The sequence below is a fragment of the Chelon labrosus genome (genome assembly GCF_963514085.1).
Source record: "Chelon labrosus genome assembly, contig: SCAFFOLD_39, whole genome shotgun sequence".
NCBI classification, from domain to species: domain Eukaryota; kingdom Metazoa; phylum Chordata; class Actinopteri; order Mugiliformes; family Mugilidae; genus Chelon; species Chelon labrosus.
In genome coordinates, this window is record NW_028181538.1 from 221,179 (window position 1) to 237,500 (window position 16,322).

General features: G+C 47.4%; 3 protein-coding genes and 1 long non-coding RNA gene across 4 annotated transcripts in view; all 4 read left to right on the top strand.

The window, feature by feature from the left end:
* The first annotated feature begins 2,435 nt into the window (after window positions 1-2,435).
* LOC311509935 lies at window positions 2,436-4,121 on the top strand. The gene is made up of 3 exons (XR_014699880.1): window positions 2,436-2,686; window positions 3,116-3,202; window positions 3,969-4,121. It is a non-coding gene; the product is annotated as an uncharacterized lncRNA (long non-coding RNA).
* A 448-nt stretch (window positions 4,122-4,569) lies between these two features.
* LOC311509934 (uncharacterized protein) lies at window positions 4,570-7,242 on the top strand. Its single transcript, XM_084575386.1, has 3 exons — window positions 4,570-4,700; window positions 5,271-5,418; window positions 5,513-7,242. Exons 1-3 carry the CDS (start codon window positions 4,632-4,634, stop codon window positions 6,847-6,849), a joined length of 1,554 nt encoding a protein of 517 aa, XP_084431512.1. The 5' UTR covers window positions 4,570-4,631; the 3' UTR covers window positions 6,850-7,242.
* Window positions 7,243-8,095: 853 nt separating this feature from the next.
* On the top strand, window positions 8,096-12,181 carry ttc19 (tetratricopeptide repeat domain 19; the record flags this gene model as incomplete). The annotated part of the gene is given in 12 exon segments (XM_084575419.1): window positions 8,096-8,169; window positions 8,482-8,642; window positions 8,719-8,810; window positions 8,878-8,988; window positions 9,060-9,128; window positions 9,130-9,198; window positions 9,201-9,266; window positions 9,346-9,407; window positions 9,491-9,585; window positions 9,652-9,815; window positions 11,502-11,664; window positions 11,744-12,181. Coding segments are annotated over 12 exon segments (1,281 nt in total). The 3' UTR covers window positions 11,899-12,181.
* Window positions 12,182-14,144: 1,963 nt separating this feature from the next.
* Window positions 14,145-16,322, top strand: part of slc4a2a (solute carrier family 4 member 2a) — a gene marked incomplete at its 3' end in the record, with an annotated part of 12,270 nt that continues 10,092 nt past the window's right edge. The window contains exons 1-3 of the mRNA XM_084575380.1: window positions 14,145-14,714; window positions 15,127-15,290; window positions 15,445-15,520. Of these exons, the coding sequence (XP_084431506.1) occupies window positions 14,498-14,714; window positions 15,127-15,290; window positions 15,445-15,520 (457 nt within the window). The 5' untranslated portion in view covers window positions 14,145-14,497. The remainder of the gene's footprint in view (window positions 14,715-15,126; window positions 15,291-15,444; window positions 15,521-16,322) is intronic.

A 16,322-nucleotide genomic window follows, 5' to 3' on the forward strand; every position in this document is an offset into this window, starting at 1 on the left:
ATTATATTATATTATATTATTATTATATTATATTATATTTTATTATATTATATTATATTATATTATATTATATTATATTATATTATTATTATATTATATTATATTATATTATATTATAATATATTATTATTATTATATTATTATTATATTATATTATATTATATTATATTATATTATTATTATATTATATTATATTATATTATTATTATTATATTATTATTATATTATTATTATATTATATTATATTATATTATATTATATTATATTATATTATAATTATTATTATATTATATTATATTATATTATTATTATATTATTATTATATTATTATTATTATATTATATTATATTATATTATTATTATATTATATTATATTATATTATATTATATTATATTATATTATATTATTATTATATTATATTATATTGTAATATATTATTATTATATTATATTATATTATATTATATTATATTATATTATTATTATATTATATTATATTATATTATTATTATTATATTATTATTATATTATTATTATATTATATTATATTATATTATATTATATTATAATTATTATTATATTATATTATATTATATTATTATTATATTATTATTATATTATTATTTTATATTATATTATATTATATTATATTATATTATATTATTATTATATTATATTATATTATATTATGTTATATTATTATTATTATATTATATTATATTATATTATATTATATTTATATTATATTATATTATAATATATTATTATTATTATATTATATTATATTATATTATTATTATATTATATTATATTATATTATATTATTATTATATTATATTATATTATATTATATTATATTATATTATAATTATTATTATATTATATTATATTATATTATATTATTATTATATTATTATTATTATATTATAATTATTATTATATTATATTATATTATATTATTATTATATTATTATTATTATATTATATTATATTATATTATATTATATTATATTATATTATATTATTATTATATTACATTATATTATTATTATTATATTATATTATATTATATTATATTATTATTATATTATATTATATTATATTATAATATATTATTATTATTATATTATATTATATTATATTATATTATATTATATTATATTATATTATTATTATATTACATTATATTATTATTATTATATTATATTATATTATATTATATTATTATTATATTATATTATATTATATTATAATATATTATTATTATTATATTATATTATATTATATTATTATTATATTATATTATATTATTATTATATTATATTATATTATATTATAATTATTATTATATTATATTATATTATATTATATTATATTATAATTATTATTATATTATATTATATTATATTATATTATATTATATTATATTATTATTATATTATATTATATTATATTATATTATATTATATTTTATTATATTATATTATATTATATTATAAAACACTACCTGGCCAAAAAAATAAAAAATAAAATAAAAGGTCCCTCTCTACTATCTGGTTGGACCTCCTTTATCTTTGATTACATTCATATTCTCTGTCTCATTGTTTCTATAATCTTCTCCAATGTCTCCAGATTTATTTCCATCCACTGTTTCATTCATTGTATTGATGATGGAGAGTCTGACCACTGCTCAAAGCCTTCTCCAGCACATCCCAAAGATTCTCAATGGGGTTCAGGTCTGGACTCTGTGGTGGCCAATCCATGTGTGAACATGACGTCTCATGCTCCCTGAACCACTCTTTCACAATCTGAGCCCCATGAATCCTGGCATTGATATCTTGGAATATGATCCATTGATGGAATAACCTGGTCATTCAGTATATTCAGGTAGTCAGCTGACCTCATAATGTTGCTGAACCTAGACCTGAGCAACTGCAGCAACCCCAGATCATAGCACTGCCCCCACAGGCTTGTACAGTAGACACTAGGCATGATGGGTGCATCACTTCATCTGCCTCTCTTCTTCCCCTGATGCTTCTCCACTATCCTTCCAGTTTTTAATAATGCCTTGGACAGTTCTTAACCCAGTTTTAGTAGTTTCTACAATCTCCTCTGTTCTCATCTCTGCTTGATGCATGCCAATGATTTGACCCTTCTCAAACAGACTAACATCTTCTCCACGACCACAGGATTTATCAGTTGTTACACACAGTCAACCTTTTTATTTATGTTGTTTAAATCCATGAAAATGCTGAAGGATTAAAATTAATACGTTTAAGTTTCGCACGTCGCTGCTCATCGACAGGATCAGTGAGCGGAGGAGCCTCCTCCACCGTCCACAGGGGGCGCTGTTTTTCTCTGCTGCTTGTCAGGCGACAGTAAAACGCCAGAAGAAGAAAAAGCGGAAGACGCTGATTGGTCGGCGGGTCTTTAAAGACACTATGGCGGCAGCTCGCTATCCGAGAGGAGACGGGAGCGGTTGGGACGTGGGTGTCCTGAAACGGTTCCAGATTAAAGATGGAGATGTGTTTGTGTGTGTTGACGGCGGGAACCCCGCTGCTGATTAATGGAAGATGCTACGAGAAGAGACTCTAGCACCGAGTTAACGGTCTGACATGCTAACTCTGCTAGCAGCCACGAAACATGGCGTCAGTGTGGCGGGAAGGACGCGGAGCTTCTGTGGCAGGTAACAACCTTTACATCCGGGATTTAAACTCAGAAAGGTGTTCTGTTCTGTTCTGTTGTGTTGTGTTGTGTCTGGAGGTGATGAAATAAAAGGCCGACTGAAGCCCCGGCAGTCTGTTCACACCGGGGCCGTGACAAAACCGGACTGAAGCGTATCCTGATCCAGGCACCTCATGCTACATGCTACATGCTACATGCTATACACACAAGCTTCATCCGTACGTGCTACATGCTGCGTGCTACATGCATGCTACATGCTACGTACATGCTACATGCTACGTGCTGTAAACATACAGGCTACATATATGCTGGCTACATGCTACATGCTACAAGCAGCATACCCACTGCCTACACTGTGGTACATATACATGCTAACTACATGTATCATACATGTCACATGTTAGCAGTGATCATGTTCTTTGTGTTTCAGATGAGCATGTACCTGCTGACTGACTCTGCTCTCTGATTGGATGCTGACCTTGTCTAAGCCAACGTAATCAGTGATGTCACTGTGACGGTGAGTATTCTGTGTATGGACGGTGTGTCTCCTCTTCCTCTCATTGGTCAAACTGACTCTTTGTTCCCGGGGATACGGGCGGCGCCATCTTGTGAGTTTGTATCCAGAGTCTGATCAGTCGGTCTGAGGGCGGAGCCACGTGGAGCCGTGATGCCCCGCCCACATGACTGGTGTTTTAGCTTAATGCTAGCTCTGCTCTGCCTCCACCTGTTAAGATGATGGGCCGTACACTGGACTGGTTCTTACAACTCTGTCCCACAGGAGGCTTTAAGGGAGCGGTTGGCATGGCAACTGGTAGTTGATGTCACATCCTGTTTCTATAGCGTCAAATAACTAAAATGAAACTTATAAAAACTTAACATGCATCAGTATTAACTATGTAAAATGAGTTGGCCCAAGCCCCGCCCACTACCATGGAGGGGGTGGAGCTTATGGCCTATACTGCAGCCAGCCACCAGGGGGAGCTCTAGATTTGGCTCCACTTTACAGCAGCTGTTCCTCCTCTATGGCACACTGGGTTAAATCCAGTCAGGTGATGGAGGAGGTCACCTGACAGCGTTACGTGTGTGATGTCACAGAGGGGGTGGGGTCGTTGGGAGATGATGTGAACAAAAGGCCGAATTGAAGCGTCCCGCCAGGCAGTGTGTTCTGAGAACGGGACGCTGTGACAAAGACCGACCGAAGCGTTCATCTGATCCCAGCTGACCCAGAGTCACATGACCCAGATACCTGAGACCCCCACTAACACCTGTCTGTTCCTCTGCAGGGGCCCGGGCCACTGATGGGGGCGGGACGGCCCTGGATGAAGATGATCAGCTCTGTCGCTACCGCAGGAGTCTGGATGAGTGAGGTCATCAAGTGGCGACGAGGCTTCATGATCAGATGTCGTCATGACTGAAAAATAAATAAATAAATCTTTATTAACTAATCAATGAGTGGTTTAATGGGTGTGTTGAGTTCTTGATGTTCCAGATGTTTTAATCTGTAGAACGAGCTCCATCAGCTGATCCGGTCACGTTGTTACACGTGTCCACCTGAAGGTGGCGCTGCAGCAGAGCCGCTGTTAACCTTAAATAAAGTCTGTCCGGCTGTTTCACTGAGCTGCTGCTGCTCAGGTTGGTTTAGTTTATAGTATATAATGTTTGTGTTTAATTTATAAAATATACAAGTTGATGTAACAACAGTTTGTCCCGAGACGGAGACACTGAGGACACTGAGGACAGTCGTCAGTGGTTGAGACGAGCAGCAGACACCTGTAGGAGGACACACCAGGTGACTACAGGTGGTCCGTTACTCTCCCCCTCGTGCACGCTCCGTCCTTTCCCGTTGGGGGCGTGAACTTTCCCCGGAAGTGGACCACTGATCCCGGTTCGGGCTCAGTCTCGGTCCTCTTTACTGTCAGAACCGGATCCAGCGGCGGGAGCGGAGGATGGACATGGACACGACCCCCCCGGGACACAGGCCGAGCGGTCCGCCGACCCCCCTGCCCCCGGACACGGTCAGTGCTGTTAACGGGGCTAAGCTAACAGAGCTAGCCTCTGGATGCCGCCGAACTCCATTCAGAAAAGCACCGATTCTCCTCAACATAAACCTGCTGCCTGAACCGAACCCGTCCTCTAGTTCACTCGGTCTCATCCGAACCGAACTCTGCACCGGGGGATGTCCGGTCATTGCTCGGTTCATTTGGACCGGAGGTGAAGCGCGAGGAGCAGAGTCCAGGCCGACTCAGAGACACGGCAGCCGGACTGTGGAAGCTAGAGGCTGCACTGTCCTTAAATCCACTGGATTCTGAATGGAGTTTGGTTGAGGCTCCGCAGGGACGATAGATCAGTTATTGATCAGCTGTTCGTCTGAGGGTCTGGTTCAGTGTTGATCATCGTTCTGTCTCATTCATCACTGATTGACTGATCAGTCAGCTGGTTCATTACTGACAGACATATTGTCTCCACCATGATTGTGTCTGAGGTCGATCAGTATCTGTGATCGTTGAACGTCTCCTGCATGACTCTGTTCTGGGTTCCTCTTTCCTGATCGATGCGTCCATCGTCTGATCTGGTCTGTTTTAAAGATGGTGGATGAAGAACTCTGTGGCGTTGGCGTGAAGGTGGAGCCGGACGGAGACGTGGAGATCCAGTCGTACCCGGTCCTGAAGAACCTCCGGGTCCGACTGACAGACATTGGTTCCTGGCTGGGGGGACGGGACTTCCTGTGTCTGGGTGAGAAGTTAAAGTTCATAATAAAATAAAACCATCTCAACAGTGAACTGGTTTAGAGAGAAGCCCTGAACCCTGACCTCTGACCTCCCTGCAGATGACCTCCCTCTGTCCTGGGAGCTGAGCCAGCAGCACTCCGCCCCCAGCAGGAAGATGGTCTACTGCCCCGAGTGTAAGAAGGGTTTCTACAAGGCGTCTCACCTGGAGGCTCACCTGTGGACCCACCGAGGTCAGAAACCCAACGAGTGCTGGCGCTGTGGGAAGATGTACCCGACCCTGATGAGCCTCGTCATCCACCAGCAGATCCACGACCGTAGCGAGCCCTACCGCTGCTCCTACTGCGACAAGACCTTCGCCCTGAAGAGGGACTGGAAGACACACCACCGGACCCACTCCGGTACTAAACCCTTCAAGTGCTGGTTCTGTGGTGATGGCTTCAGTCTGCAGGACGAGCTCTCCGAGCATCTGGTTGTCCACAGCGGCGAGAAGTGCTACCGCTGCTCTGTCTGCGGGAAGATGTTTGTGTCCTACCAGGGCTTCAACTTCCATCGCAAGTCGCACAAGAGCCCGAAGCCGCTGCCGTGCCCCGAGTGCCCCAAGACCTTCACCAACCCTCAGAGCCTGAAACAGCACCAGGTGACCCACTCCCCCGGGAAACCGCACCAGTGTCCCACCTGTGGGAAAGCCTTCAAGCTGCTGAGCGGCATGCGTAGCCACCAGCGGACTCACGAGGACCTGAGGGCCTATCGCTGCTCCGAGTGTGGGAAGTGTTTCTCCAGCCTGCAGGGCCTCAAGCTGCACAACCGCACCCACACTGGCCTCAAGCCCTACCACTGCCCTGAGTGCGGGAAGAGGTTCACCCAGTCGCCCCACCTCAAGTCGCACATGGTGACTCACACCGGCGAGAGGCCGTTCCTCTGCACCACCTGCGGGAAGAGGTTCACCCAGTCGTCCCACCTCAGGTCCCACATCACGCTGTTCCACGTGGGCGAAAAGCCATTCACCTGTGATGACTGTGGCAAGAGCTTCACCATCGCTCACTACCTGAAGATGCACCGTCTGAGCCACACCAAGGAGAAGCGCTACCAGTGTTCGTACTGTCACAAGTCCTTCTCCTACCACAACTCGTGGAGAGCCCACGAGAGGATCCACACTGGTGAGCGGCCCTTCAGCTGCCAGGACTGTGGCCAGAGCTTCATCACGTCGGGATCGCTGCTGAGCCACCAGAGATCCAAACACACTGGAGAGAAGAGCCACTACTGCTTCACCTGTGGGGAGTTCTTCTTCACCAGCTCGCTGCTGCGTATCCACCAGCTCGATCACACCGGCGAGCGGCCGCACGCCTGCAGCTGCGGCAAGACCTTCAAGACCAAAGGAGTCCTGCGCTACCACTTGAAGAGGTTCACCCAGCACCAGGGGACGTCCGCCAAGTGACGGGACTCAAACTGAAGGCGGCGGAGCCGGAGACAGGTGTGAAAATAACCTGAATGATCATGAACAACTTCTTCTGCAGCTGTAATGTCAGACAACGGCTTCTCAACTAACAACAGACCAACAGGAGAATCTGTCTGTGGGAACAGTTCCCTCCGTCTGTTCATCAGCAGCTGCTCTAATCAACGTGTTTAAACTCATCATGGAACAGAGTGATGCATCTCACCCAGAGACAATCTCTGAGGTCGGACCTCATCAGTCGGCGTCCATGTTGAATCACAGGAAGATCCAACATCTGGACACATGTTCAAAGTTCTTGACATGTAATTAGTCCTGAGCCTGACATTTACAAAATAAAAGCTGTTCATTCAGTCATCCTGTTTCACAATAAAAGCCTGATTCTGATGTGTTTCACATGTTTTTAATTTACGGGAAATTCTAAATTATATATAGAAGTCTAATGTTCTGTAGACTTCCCATGACGTCATAAAATAAATCAAATTATTGATCAGATCAATCAGAAGTATCGACTCCTCCCACAGACATGTCCTTTATCACACGTCTAAGACAACTGACGACGTCTGATTAGAGTAGAGCTGCAGGTTGATCCAGTCCAGACCTGGTCCTGACCCGGTCCAGACCTGGTCCTGACACGGTCCAGATCTGGTCCTGATCCAGTCCAGATCTGGTCCTGATCCGGTCCAGACATGGTCCTGACCCGGTCCAGACCTGGTCCTGACCCGGTCCTGACCTGGTCCAGACCTGGTCCTGACACGGTCCAGACCTGGTCCTGACCCGGTCCAGATCTGGTCCAGACCCGGTCCTGACCCGGTCCAGACCCGGTCCTGACACGGTCCAGACCCGGTCCAGACCTGGTCCTGACCCGGTCCAGACCTGGTCCAGACCCGGTCCAGACCTGGTCTTGATCCAGTCCAGATCTGGTCCTGATCCGGTCCAGACATGGTCCTGACCCGGTCCAGACCTGGTCCTGATCCGGTCCAGACCTGGTCCTGATCCGGTCCAGACCTGGTCAAGACCCAGTCCAGACCTGGTCCTGACATCTTGTATTGTTTTATCTCTATACTGAGAACCACATTGAATCAATATTTATTTCAGAATCACTCAAATATTCTTTTATTTTGAAGTTTTTACACTTTTTTTAAAACCGATTTTTTGTACTTCCGTCGCTTTTATTGTGAAGGCGCAGAGTGCCGGTTCGTGACTTCCGCTCGTTATGTACACAGTCAAGATGGCGGCCTCCTGCGGGCTCCGAGCCGTCCTCCGTCAGACTGTGAGCCGCTGCAGGTGGTCAAGAGGAAACAGGTGAGTTCAGACCAGAGTCCATTCACAAATCGGTTGATTTTACTCCTCGTTCATCAACTTGATCATTCATTCATCCGGGTTCCTCTTTGACCCGCCGTCTCATCCACTACACCAGACTCCATTCATAATTTAGATGTTTTAACTGGTTCATATCAGACGTCTTCTTCTTTTCTCCTAATAAAAAGTGTTGATGATCAGGTGGGTGTGTACAGGTGGAGGAGACGTTCAGGTATCACCGCTGTCGGAGAGAATGTTGTTATTGACAAGTTCAATATGAAACTAGTGATTTATTAACAGTTTGATTATCTTCAGTCTGATTCAGCATCACAGCCAGTCTCTGAGCTCAGGGTCTGTGGAGGCAAAACACTCAGCATGCTGGGTAACGGCGGGCAGACATGATGCCACCAGGAGAAACTTCCAAAACAGAGGAGGAGGAGGAGGAGGAGGAGGAGGAGTGCTGTGGGCAGCAGTTGGTACGTTCCAACCAGACTCCAGCCAGAAATAGTTTGATTTTGGCGGATGTGTCGTGACTCCTCTGTGTGTCTGCAGCGTTCTCCCTGTTTGGCAGCAGTGATGAAGACCAGCGGGACGAAGCTCAGAGGAAGGAGGACGACATGATCCTGCTGCTGAAGAAGGCCAAGGTACCAGAACCAGAACCAGAACCAGGCCTCACTCTGACCTGGTTCTGATGCTGTCTCTGTGTTTCAGCTCAGTCTACATCGGGGGCAGCTCCAGGCTGCTTCAGGGTTCCTCCATCAGGCCGTCGCTCTGGCTCATCAGACCCACAACAACCAGGCCATCATCTACACCTACAGCCTGGTAACCCCTGACCCCTGACCCCTGACCTCTCTGTGTTGATGTGAACTAAACTTCCTTTGGTCTGTTCTCAGATGGCGAACCTTGCTTACGTCCAGGGTCAGCTGGACAGTGTGAGTATCAGCCAATCACTGAGCCTCAGGTAGACACACCTGTCTACACCTGCACTCAGGTGACCCAGGTGTGCTCTGCTCTTCAGCCTCTGCTCGTCTTCCTCCTCTCAGGCTGAGAAACTGTTCAAGGCGGCGATGAGCTTCATGCTGGCTGGAGGAACTCCTCAGGTGAGTGTCTCTGACCCTCAGGTAAAAACACACCTGGTCTCCTCAACTGACTTCCTGTCTGTTGCCGTCATGTTTCCAGGACGACAACGCTGTCATCGAGATGTCCCTGAAGCTTGCCACCATCTACGCTGAGCAGAACAAGTGAGGACAGATCAGTTGACCGGAGGTCAGAGGTCAGAGGTCAGAGGTCAAGGCTGATTGATGGCTATTGTTTGTTGTTTGAGGGCGGAGCTTGCCGATCACGGGTTCAGGTTCTGCACCGAGTCTCTGCAGGTCAAACTGGTCAAACAGCTGGAGCTGCTGGGAGACGAGAGGACAGGTGAGACACAGGCAGAGCCCAGAAAGTGTTTGAAACTGTCCCCTGACGTCTTCTTGTTGTCCTCAGAGGAACAGGAAGCTCTGAGGAAGGAAACCAGACTCCTGCTCGGCCTCTGCCTCGACTCACGGGCTCGATACCGAGCAGCAACGCTGCACCTGAAACAGGCTGCGCAGGACTACAAGGAGGCCCTGGACATCTGCCGTCAGGAGCAGGGAGAGACACACCCACAGGTAGACACACCCACAGGTAGCCAAGTCCCACAGGTAGACACGCCCACAGGTAGCCAAGTCCCACAGGTAGACACACCCACAGGTAGCCAAGTCCCACAGGTAGACACGCCCACAGGTAGACACGCCCACAAGTAGACACGCCCACAGGTAGAGACACCCACAGGTAGCCAAGTCCCACAGGTAGACACGCACACAGGTAGACACGTCCCAGAGGTACACACACCCACAGGTAGACACACCCACAGGTAGACACGCACACAGGTAGCCAAGTCCCACAGGTAGACACGCCCACAAGTAGCCAAGTCCCACAGGTAGACATGCCCACAAGTAGACACGCCCACAGGTAGAGACGCCCACAGGTAGACACACCCACAGGTAGACACACCCACAGGTAGCCAAGTCCCACAGGTACACACACCCACAGGTACACACACCCACAGGTAGACCTGCCCACAGGTAGAGACACCCACAGGTAGAGACACCCACAGGTGTCTCTACCTGTTTTCTGAATCTGAATCTGAATCTGAATCACACCCACAGGTACACACACCCACAGGTAGACACGCACACAGGTAGACACGCCCCACATGTAGACACACCCACATGTAGACACGCCCCACAGGAAGACACGCCCACACGTAGACACGCCCCACAGACAGATACGCCCACAGGTAGACACACCCACAAGTAGACACACCCACAGGTAGACACACCCACATGTAGACACACCCACATGTAGACACACCCACATGTAGACGCGCCCACATGTAGACGCGCCCCACAGGCAGACACGCCCACATGTAGACACGCCCCACAGACAGACACGCCCACAGGTAGACACACCCACATGTAGACACACCCCACAGGTAGACACACCCACAGGTAGCCAAGTCCCACAGGTAGCCAAGTCCCACAGGTAGACACGTCCCACAGGTAGACACACCCCACAGGTAGAGACACTCACATGTAGACACGCCCCACATGTAGACATGCCCCACATGTAGACACACCCACATATAGACACGCCCCACAGGCAGACACGCCCACATGTAGACCTGCCCCACAGGTAGACACACCCACAGGTAGACCTTCCCACAGGCAGACACGCCCACAGGCAGACACGCCCACAGGTAGACACACCCCACAGGCAGACACGCCCACAGGCAGACACGCCCACAGGTAGACACACCCCACAGGTAGACACACCCCACAGGTAGACACCCCCCCACAGGTAGACACGCCCCACAGGCAGACAAGCCCACAGGCAGACACACCCACAGGTAGACCTTCCCACAGGCAGACACGCCCACAGGTAGACACACCCACATGTAGACCTTCCCACAGGCAGACACGCCCACAGGTAGACACGCCCACAGGCAGACACACCCCACAGGTAGACACGCCCACAGGTAGACACACCCCACATGTAGACACACCCCACAGGTAGACACACCCCACATGTAGACACACCCCACAGGTAGACCTTCCCACCGGCAGACACGCCCACAGGCAGACACGCCCACTGGTAGACACACCCACAGGTAGACCTTCCCACAGGCAGACACACCCACAGGTAGACACGCCCACAGGTAGACACGCCCACAGGCAGACACGCCCACAGGTAGACACACCCCACAGGTAGACACACCCCACAGACATGTCTTCCATTGTTGTGTCTCGTGTCAGACTCTGGTGCTGATGAGCGACCTAGCCACCATCTTGGATCTTCAGGGTCGGCATGAAGAGGCTTTGGTGCTGATCCAGAAGGCAGTGGATATGAGCCGCTCTGTCGGACACCCGGACCAACACGTGCTGCTGGGAAACATGGCCGGCATCCTGCTGCACTCAGGTGAGGTCAAAGGTCAGGACTGTACCTGTGGGGACGACCTTTGCTCTGTGGGTCTGATCCAGTCTGGTTCTGTCCCCAGGACTGATGGAGGAGTCAGTCCGGGTCTACCAGGAGGCTCTGAGTCTGGCTCGGGAGGCCAGAGACCAGGAGGCCATGGATCGGATCCAGGAAGGACTGAAGGAGGTGAAGAAAAGGAAGGAGGAGAGGAAGGAGGACGAAGACGGACAGAGCTGAGGACTGGGGTCTGGATCTGTCCACTCAGGACAACTCTTTCTCTGACAGGGTCTGTCCCTGTAGGTTGGTCTTCAGAGACAGACGTGTCCACAAGAAACCAGAGACTCACTACCATCATCAGAACCAGTGTCCCGTCTGGAAGACCCAGAGAACCGTCCACTCTGTCCCAACATGTCCCAACTTGTCCTCTCTGTCCTTAGAGTCCAGAACATTCTCCGTCATCTAAAGTCACCTCCAGGTGTCAGTGAATAAAAGACTTAAAACTGAACCTGTTGTTTAATCTGTGATGACTGCAGGTGTGTGTGTGTGTGTGTGTGTGTGTGTGTGTGCGTGTGTGTGTGTGTGTGTGTGTGTCTGGTTCCCACAGAGTGTGACGCAGGTGAACTTCCTGTTGTGTTTACTGAACATTTCAGAATAAAAGCAGAGTGATGACAGTAAACAATCAGCAGACACACAAACATGAATCAGCAGCAGCAGCTATGGCAACAGCAGATTAACACACACACACAGGTAATGAGACAGGTGATGACATGTAAACACACCTGGACACAGCCATGTTGAGGTGAAGCTGTGTGAACTTAGATAATTATTGTTGTGCTAACAGGCTAATTAACACACACACATGAACACAGTCCTGTTATAAAAGCAGCTGTTTCTGTTTCTGCTGGACGACGGTGACTCGACACCGACCAGGTAAGAACTCATTCAACATGTCACCAAACTAAACCGAGACTTTAGTTCAGTTTTTATTTGGACTTATTATTTAAATGTTTAAATGTGTTAAATGTCGTGTTGTTTGGTTTCTGTCTCATATCTCTGGTTCTCGTGTGGAGTTCCTCAGGGTTCTGTGTTAGGACCAGTACTCTTCATGTTATACATGAAACGTCCACCTCCGTCTCTATGCAGATGACGCCCAGATATATTTATCTATCAGCTGATTAAACTCCTTAAAGACATAAAGGACGACCTTTTAAACTCAACACTAGTCATTGTATCGGACCAGAAACCAGGACATGTCCTTAAACTGTCCCACAAAGGGACCAGGACTGTCTTCTGTCTCCTGCATCAGCTAGGTCAACGTCAGGGACGTCCTGTCTCTAGATGCTCAGACACTAGTTGATGCTTTAGTGTCATTCATTACTGTCTGGATCCAGATACTTTAAACTGCTGCAGTAATGAACCAGAGACCAGATGAGACCAGGTTCAGCTTCAGCTCCTCCTCCTTCCATCCAAGGTCCTTAAAGACCTCACTGGACCAAAGTTCAGGTCTACCTAGGGTTCCTAGAGGTTCTAAAGTAGAATGATAATAATGAAATGTTAATATCTCTTCTCAACTGTCCTGTGTCCCACCTGGTTCTGGTTCTGGTTCTAGTTCTGGTTCTGGTTCTAGTTCTAGTTCTGGTTTTGGTTCTAGTTCTGGTTCTGGTTTTGGTTCTAGTTCTGGGTCTGGGTCTGGGTCTGGTTCTGGTTCTGGTTCTGGTTCTAGTTCTGATTCTGATTCTGATTCTGGTTCTAGTTCTAGTTCTGGTTTTGGTTCTAGTTCTGGGTCTGGTTCTGGTTCTAGTTCTAGTTCTAGTTCTGGTTCTAGTTCTGGTTCTGGTTCTGGTTCTGGTTCTAGTTCTGGTTGTGGTTCTAGTTCCTTCCTGTTTTCTTATTGATTCTTTATGAATAAAGTGAGTTGAACTGATCAGCTGATCAGAAACAGGTGGGAGTTACCTTTCTGTGTGATGTCATCAGAGTGAGACAGCACTCTGTCTGCAGCTGTGTGTGTGTGTGTGTGTGTGTGTGTGTGTGCGCTGCCAGGAGGCGGGACTAACCCTGACTGACAGTTTGGTTGCCATGGTGACCTTTAGCCGATCAGGTTTCTATAGAGTTGGACTTCTCCTTCATCCTGCCTCCTCTTTCTCTCTCTCTCATCCTTTCATCCCTTCTTTCTTTTCGTTTCCTTCCCCTCTCTCCAAACGTATCCCCCCTCCCCTACTGCCCCCCCCCCCCCGTCCTGCGCTCCCCCCACCCCCACAGTTGTCCCTGCGCTGGGTTCAGTCTGTGCATTATAATTTCTCTCTTTCAGGGCTGAGGACGCTGAGGTAGGATCCAACTCTCTTCCTGTTTTCACTCACATTAAAACTGAACCCTGATCAGCTGAGTGATCTGACTGATCAGCTGAGTGATCTGACTGATCAGCTGATCAGAGACGATCATGTGTGATCAGAGTCTGAGGTTGAGACAAGTTGCTGAGTCACTCTGGTCTGGTCTCTGGTCTGATGGATCGAGACGATCATTAGAGCAGAGTTAACCTCTGACCTTTGACCTTTGTCTGTCCTTTACTTTGAAATTGTGAACCATTAAAAACATCTTACTTTGAAAGGGCATTGATGACAGGATGATTAATCATTGTCTCCAGGTGTTTGTGACCCATCATCTCCAGCGACCTTTGACCTCCAGGTCCTCTGCTGACCTCTGACCTCTGACCTTTGACCCTGAGGACCATGAGTCATCGTCAGACCTCGGTGGGTCCGTTCAGACCGATCAGTGATCAACAGAAGTGATCAGACGATTAGGAACCGTTTGACTGAAGGATGACTCTGGTTTGTTTCAGATGACGCCTCCCCATACTCCCCCTACTCCTCTTGCTCCTCCTGCTCCTCCTCCTGCTCCTCCTCCTGCTCCTCCTCCTGCTCCTTGTTGTCGTGGTGATGAAGAAGAGGAGGACCTGAACAAGGTGTTTGATGTCCAGGGTTTCCAGCAGATCCTCCTTCCTGCCACTCGCCATCCTCCAGAGAAACACAGAGTCTACGATGAGCAGGACATTAAAGGTGAGAACAAACCAAGAACCAGAACCAGAACAGGAACCAATGGATGAGGCAGATCTCTGGGTTCTGTCATCTGCAGGAAGCTGATGGGCTGGTTCTAGTGAGGGCTTCTGAGAAGGTTCCTAGGGTTTAGAAGGTTCTATGGAAGTAAGGGTGGTTCTCGAGATGGTTCCATGTTGTTATCTGGGAATAGTGTATGAAGGGTTCCACTGCAGGGTTCTAAGAGGTTCTCAGAGGTTTCTTTGAAGATTCTGAATCATGGAATCATGGCTGATCTTTAGTTCTGGAGATGACCAGATGGACGTCAAAGTAAAGCTCTGGGTTCTAGTGTGGAAACAGAGGCTGAGGAGGTTCCATTGGAGGTCCCAGGTTCTAGTGCCCAGACCTCCTGGTTCTGATGTTCTGTTTTATCCAGACCACCGCTACTCTTCTCTCCACCTTCATCATCCTCTCTCCAAACCACCGGCCGACAGTCGGAGGAGGAGAACCAATGAGGGGAAGGAGGAGGGCAGGAGAGGCTCCGCCCCCAGCACAGCGACCACCATAGAAGAAGACCGAGGGGAAGAGGAAGAGGAGGAGGTCTACACTGATGGAGAGGAGGACACCAGGTGAGTGACACACCTGACCACGGACTTCTTGTCTGTAATATGTCTCGTACAGACGTGTAGCTGCTTCCCTTCACAGAGCCCCACCCACCACATCGACCAATCACAACGGCCTGTCACCCGGTCACACCCTGACGATGGTTGCCCCCGACGACGCCGACGAGGCCGAATCTCTGATGAGCGTGGACCTGGACGGCATCAAGAGTGAGAACGTTTCCTCTGTTCAGACGGAGTTTATAAAATCTGAAATAATAAAACACAGAGAGTCTGTCTGCCTGGGGGGGGGGCGGTACGGGGGGGGGGGGGGTACGGAGGGGTAAGGGGGGGTAAGGGGGGGTACATGAAAGAGTTTTGTGTGACTGGATGTTTTCATCATGTGACTGAACACAAAGCTGTCGTCCTACGCACTGAGCCCACGGCCTCTGTCCACTGTTACTGACTCAGTCCGGGACTCTGGCTCTGGCTCTGGCTCTGGCTCTGGCTCTGGCTCTTGCTCTGGTCCTGGTCCTGGTCCTGGTCCTGGTCCCGGTCCTGGTTCAGGTCCTTGCTCTTGCTCTTGCTCTGGTCCTGGTCCTGGTCGTGGTCCTTGTCCTGGCTCTGGCTCTGGCTCTGGTCCTGGTCCTGGTCCTGGTCCTGGTCCCGGTCCTGGTTCAGGTCCTTGCTCTTGCTCTTGCTCTGGTCCTGGTCCTGGTCGTGGTCCTTGTCCTGGCTCTGGCTCTGGCTCTGGCTCTGGCTCTGGTGCTGGTGCTGGTGCTGGTGCTGGTTCAGGTCCTGGCTCTGGTCCTGGTCTAGTTCTGGTTCAGGTCCTGGAGGACCCTGCCTCAGAGGAGCATGCCGTGGCTGTGATCAGACTGGTCTCAGTGAGTACTCTGTTTAATTCTTGTCAGGTTTTAGTTGAGAGGGGTTTAAAGAGACCTGAACAGAACCGACAGGTCCGACATGTCTCTGGATCCATGTGGTTGATGAACACATTAGTCACATGTTGGTTCTGAAATCCTTCTTGTGT

Coding starts and splice junctions, on each gene's coding strand:
- LOC311509934 (XM_084575386.1), top strand. CDS start 4,632: ATGGACATGGACACGACCCCCCCGGGACACAGGCCGAGCGGTCCGCCG. Junction 4,701..5,270: donor CCCCCCTGCCCCCGGACACG/GTCAGTGCTGTT, acceptor TCTGTTTTAAAG/ATGGTGGATGAAGAACTCTG. Junction 5,419..5,512: donor ACGGGACTTCCTGTGTCTGG/GTGAGAAGTTAA, acceptor ACCTCCCTGCAG/ATGACCTCCCTCTGTCCTGG.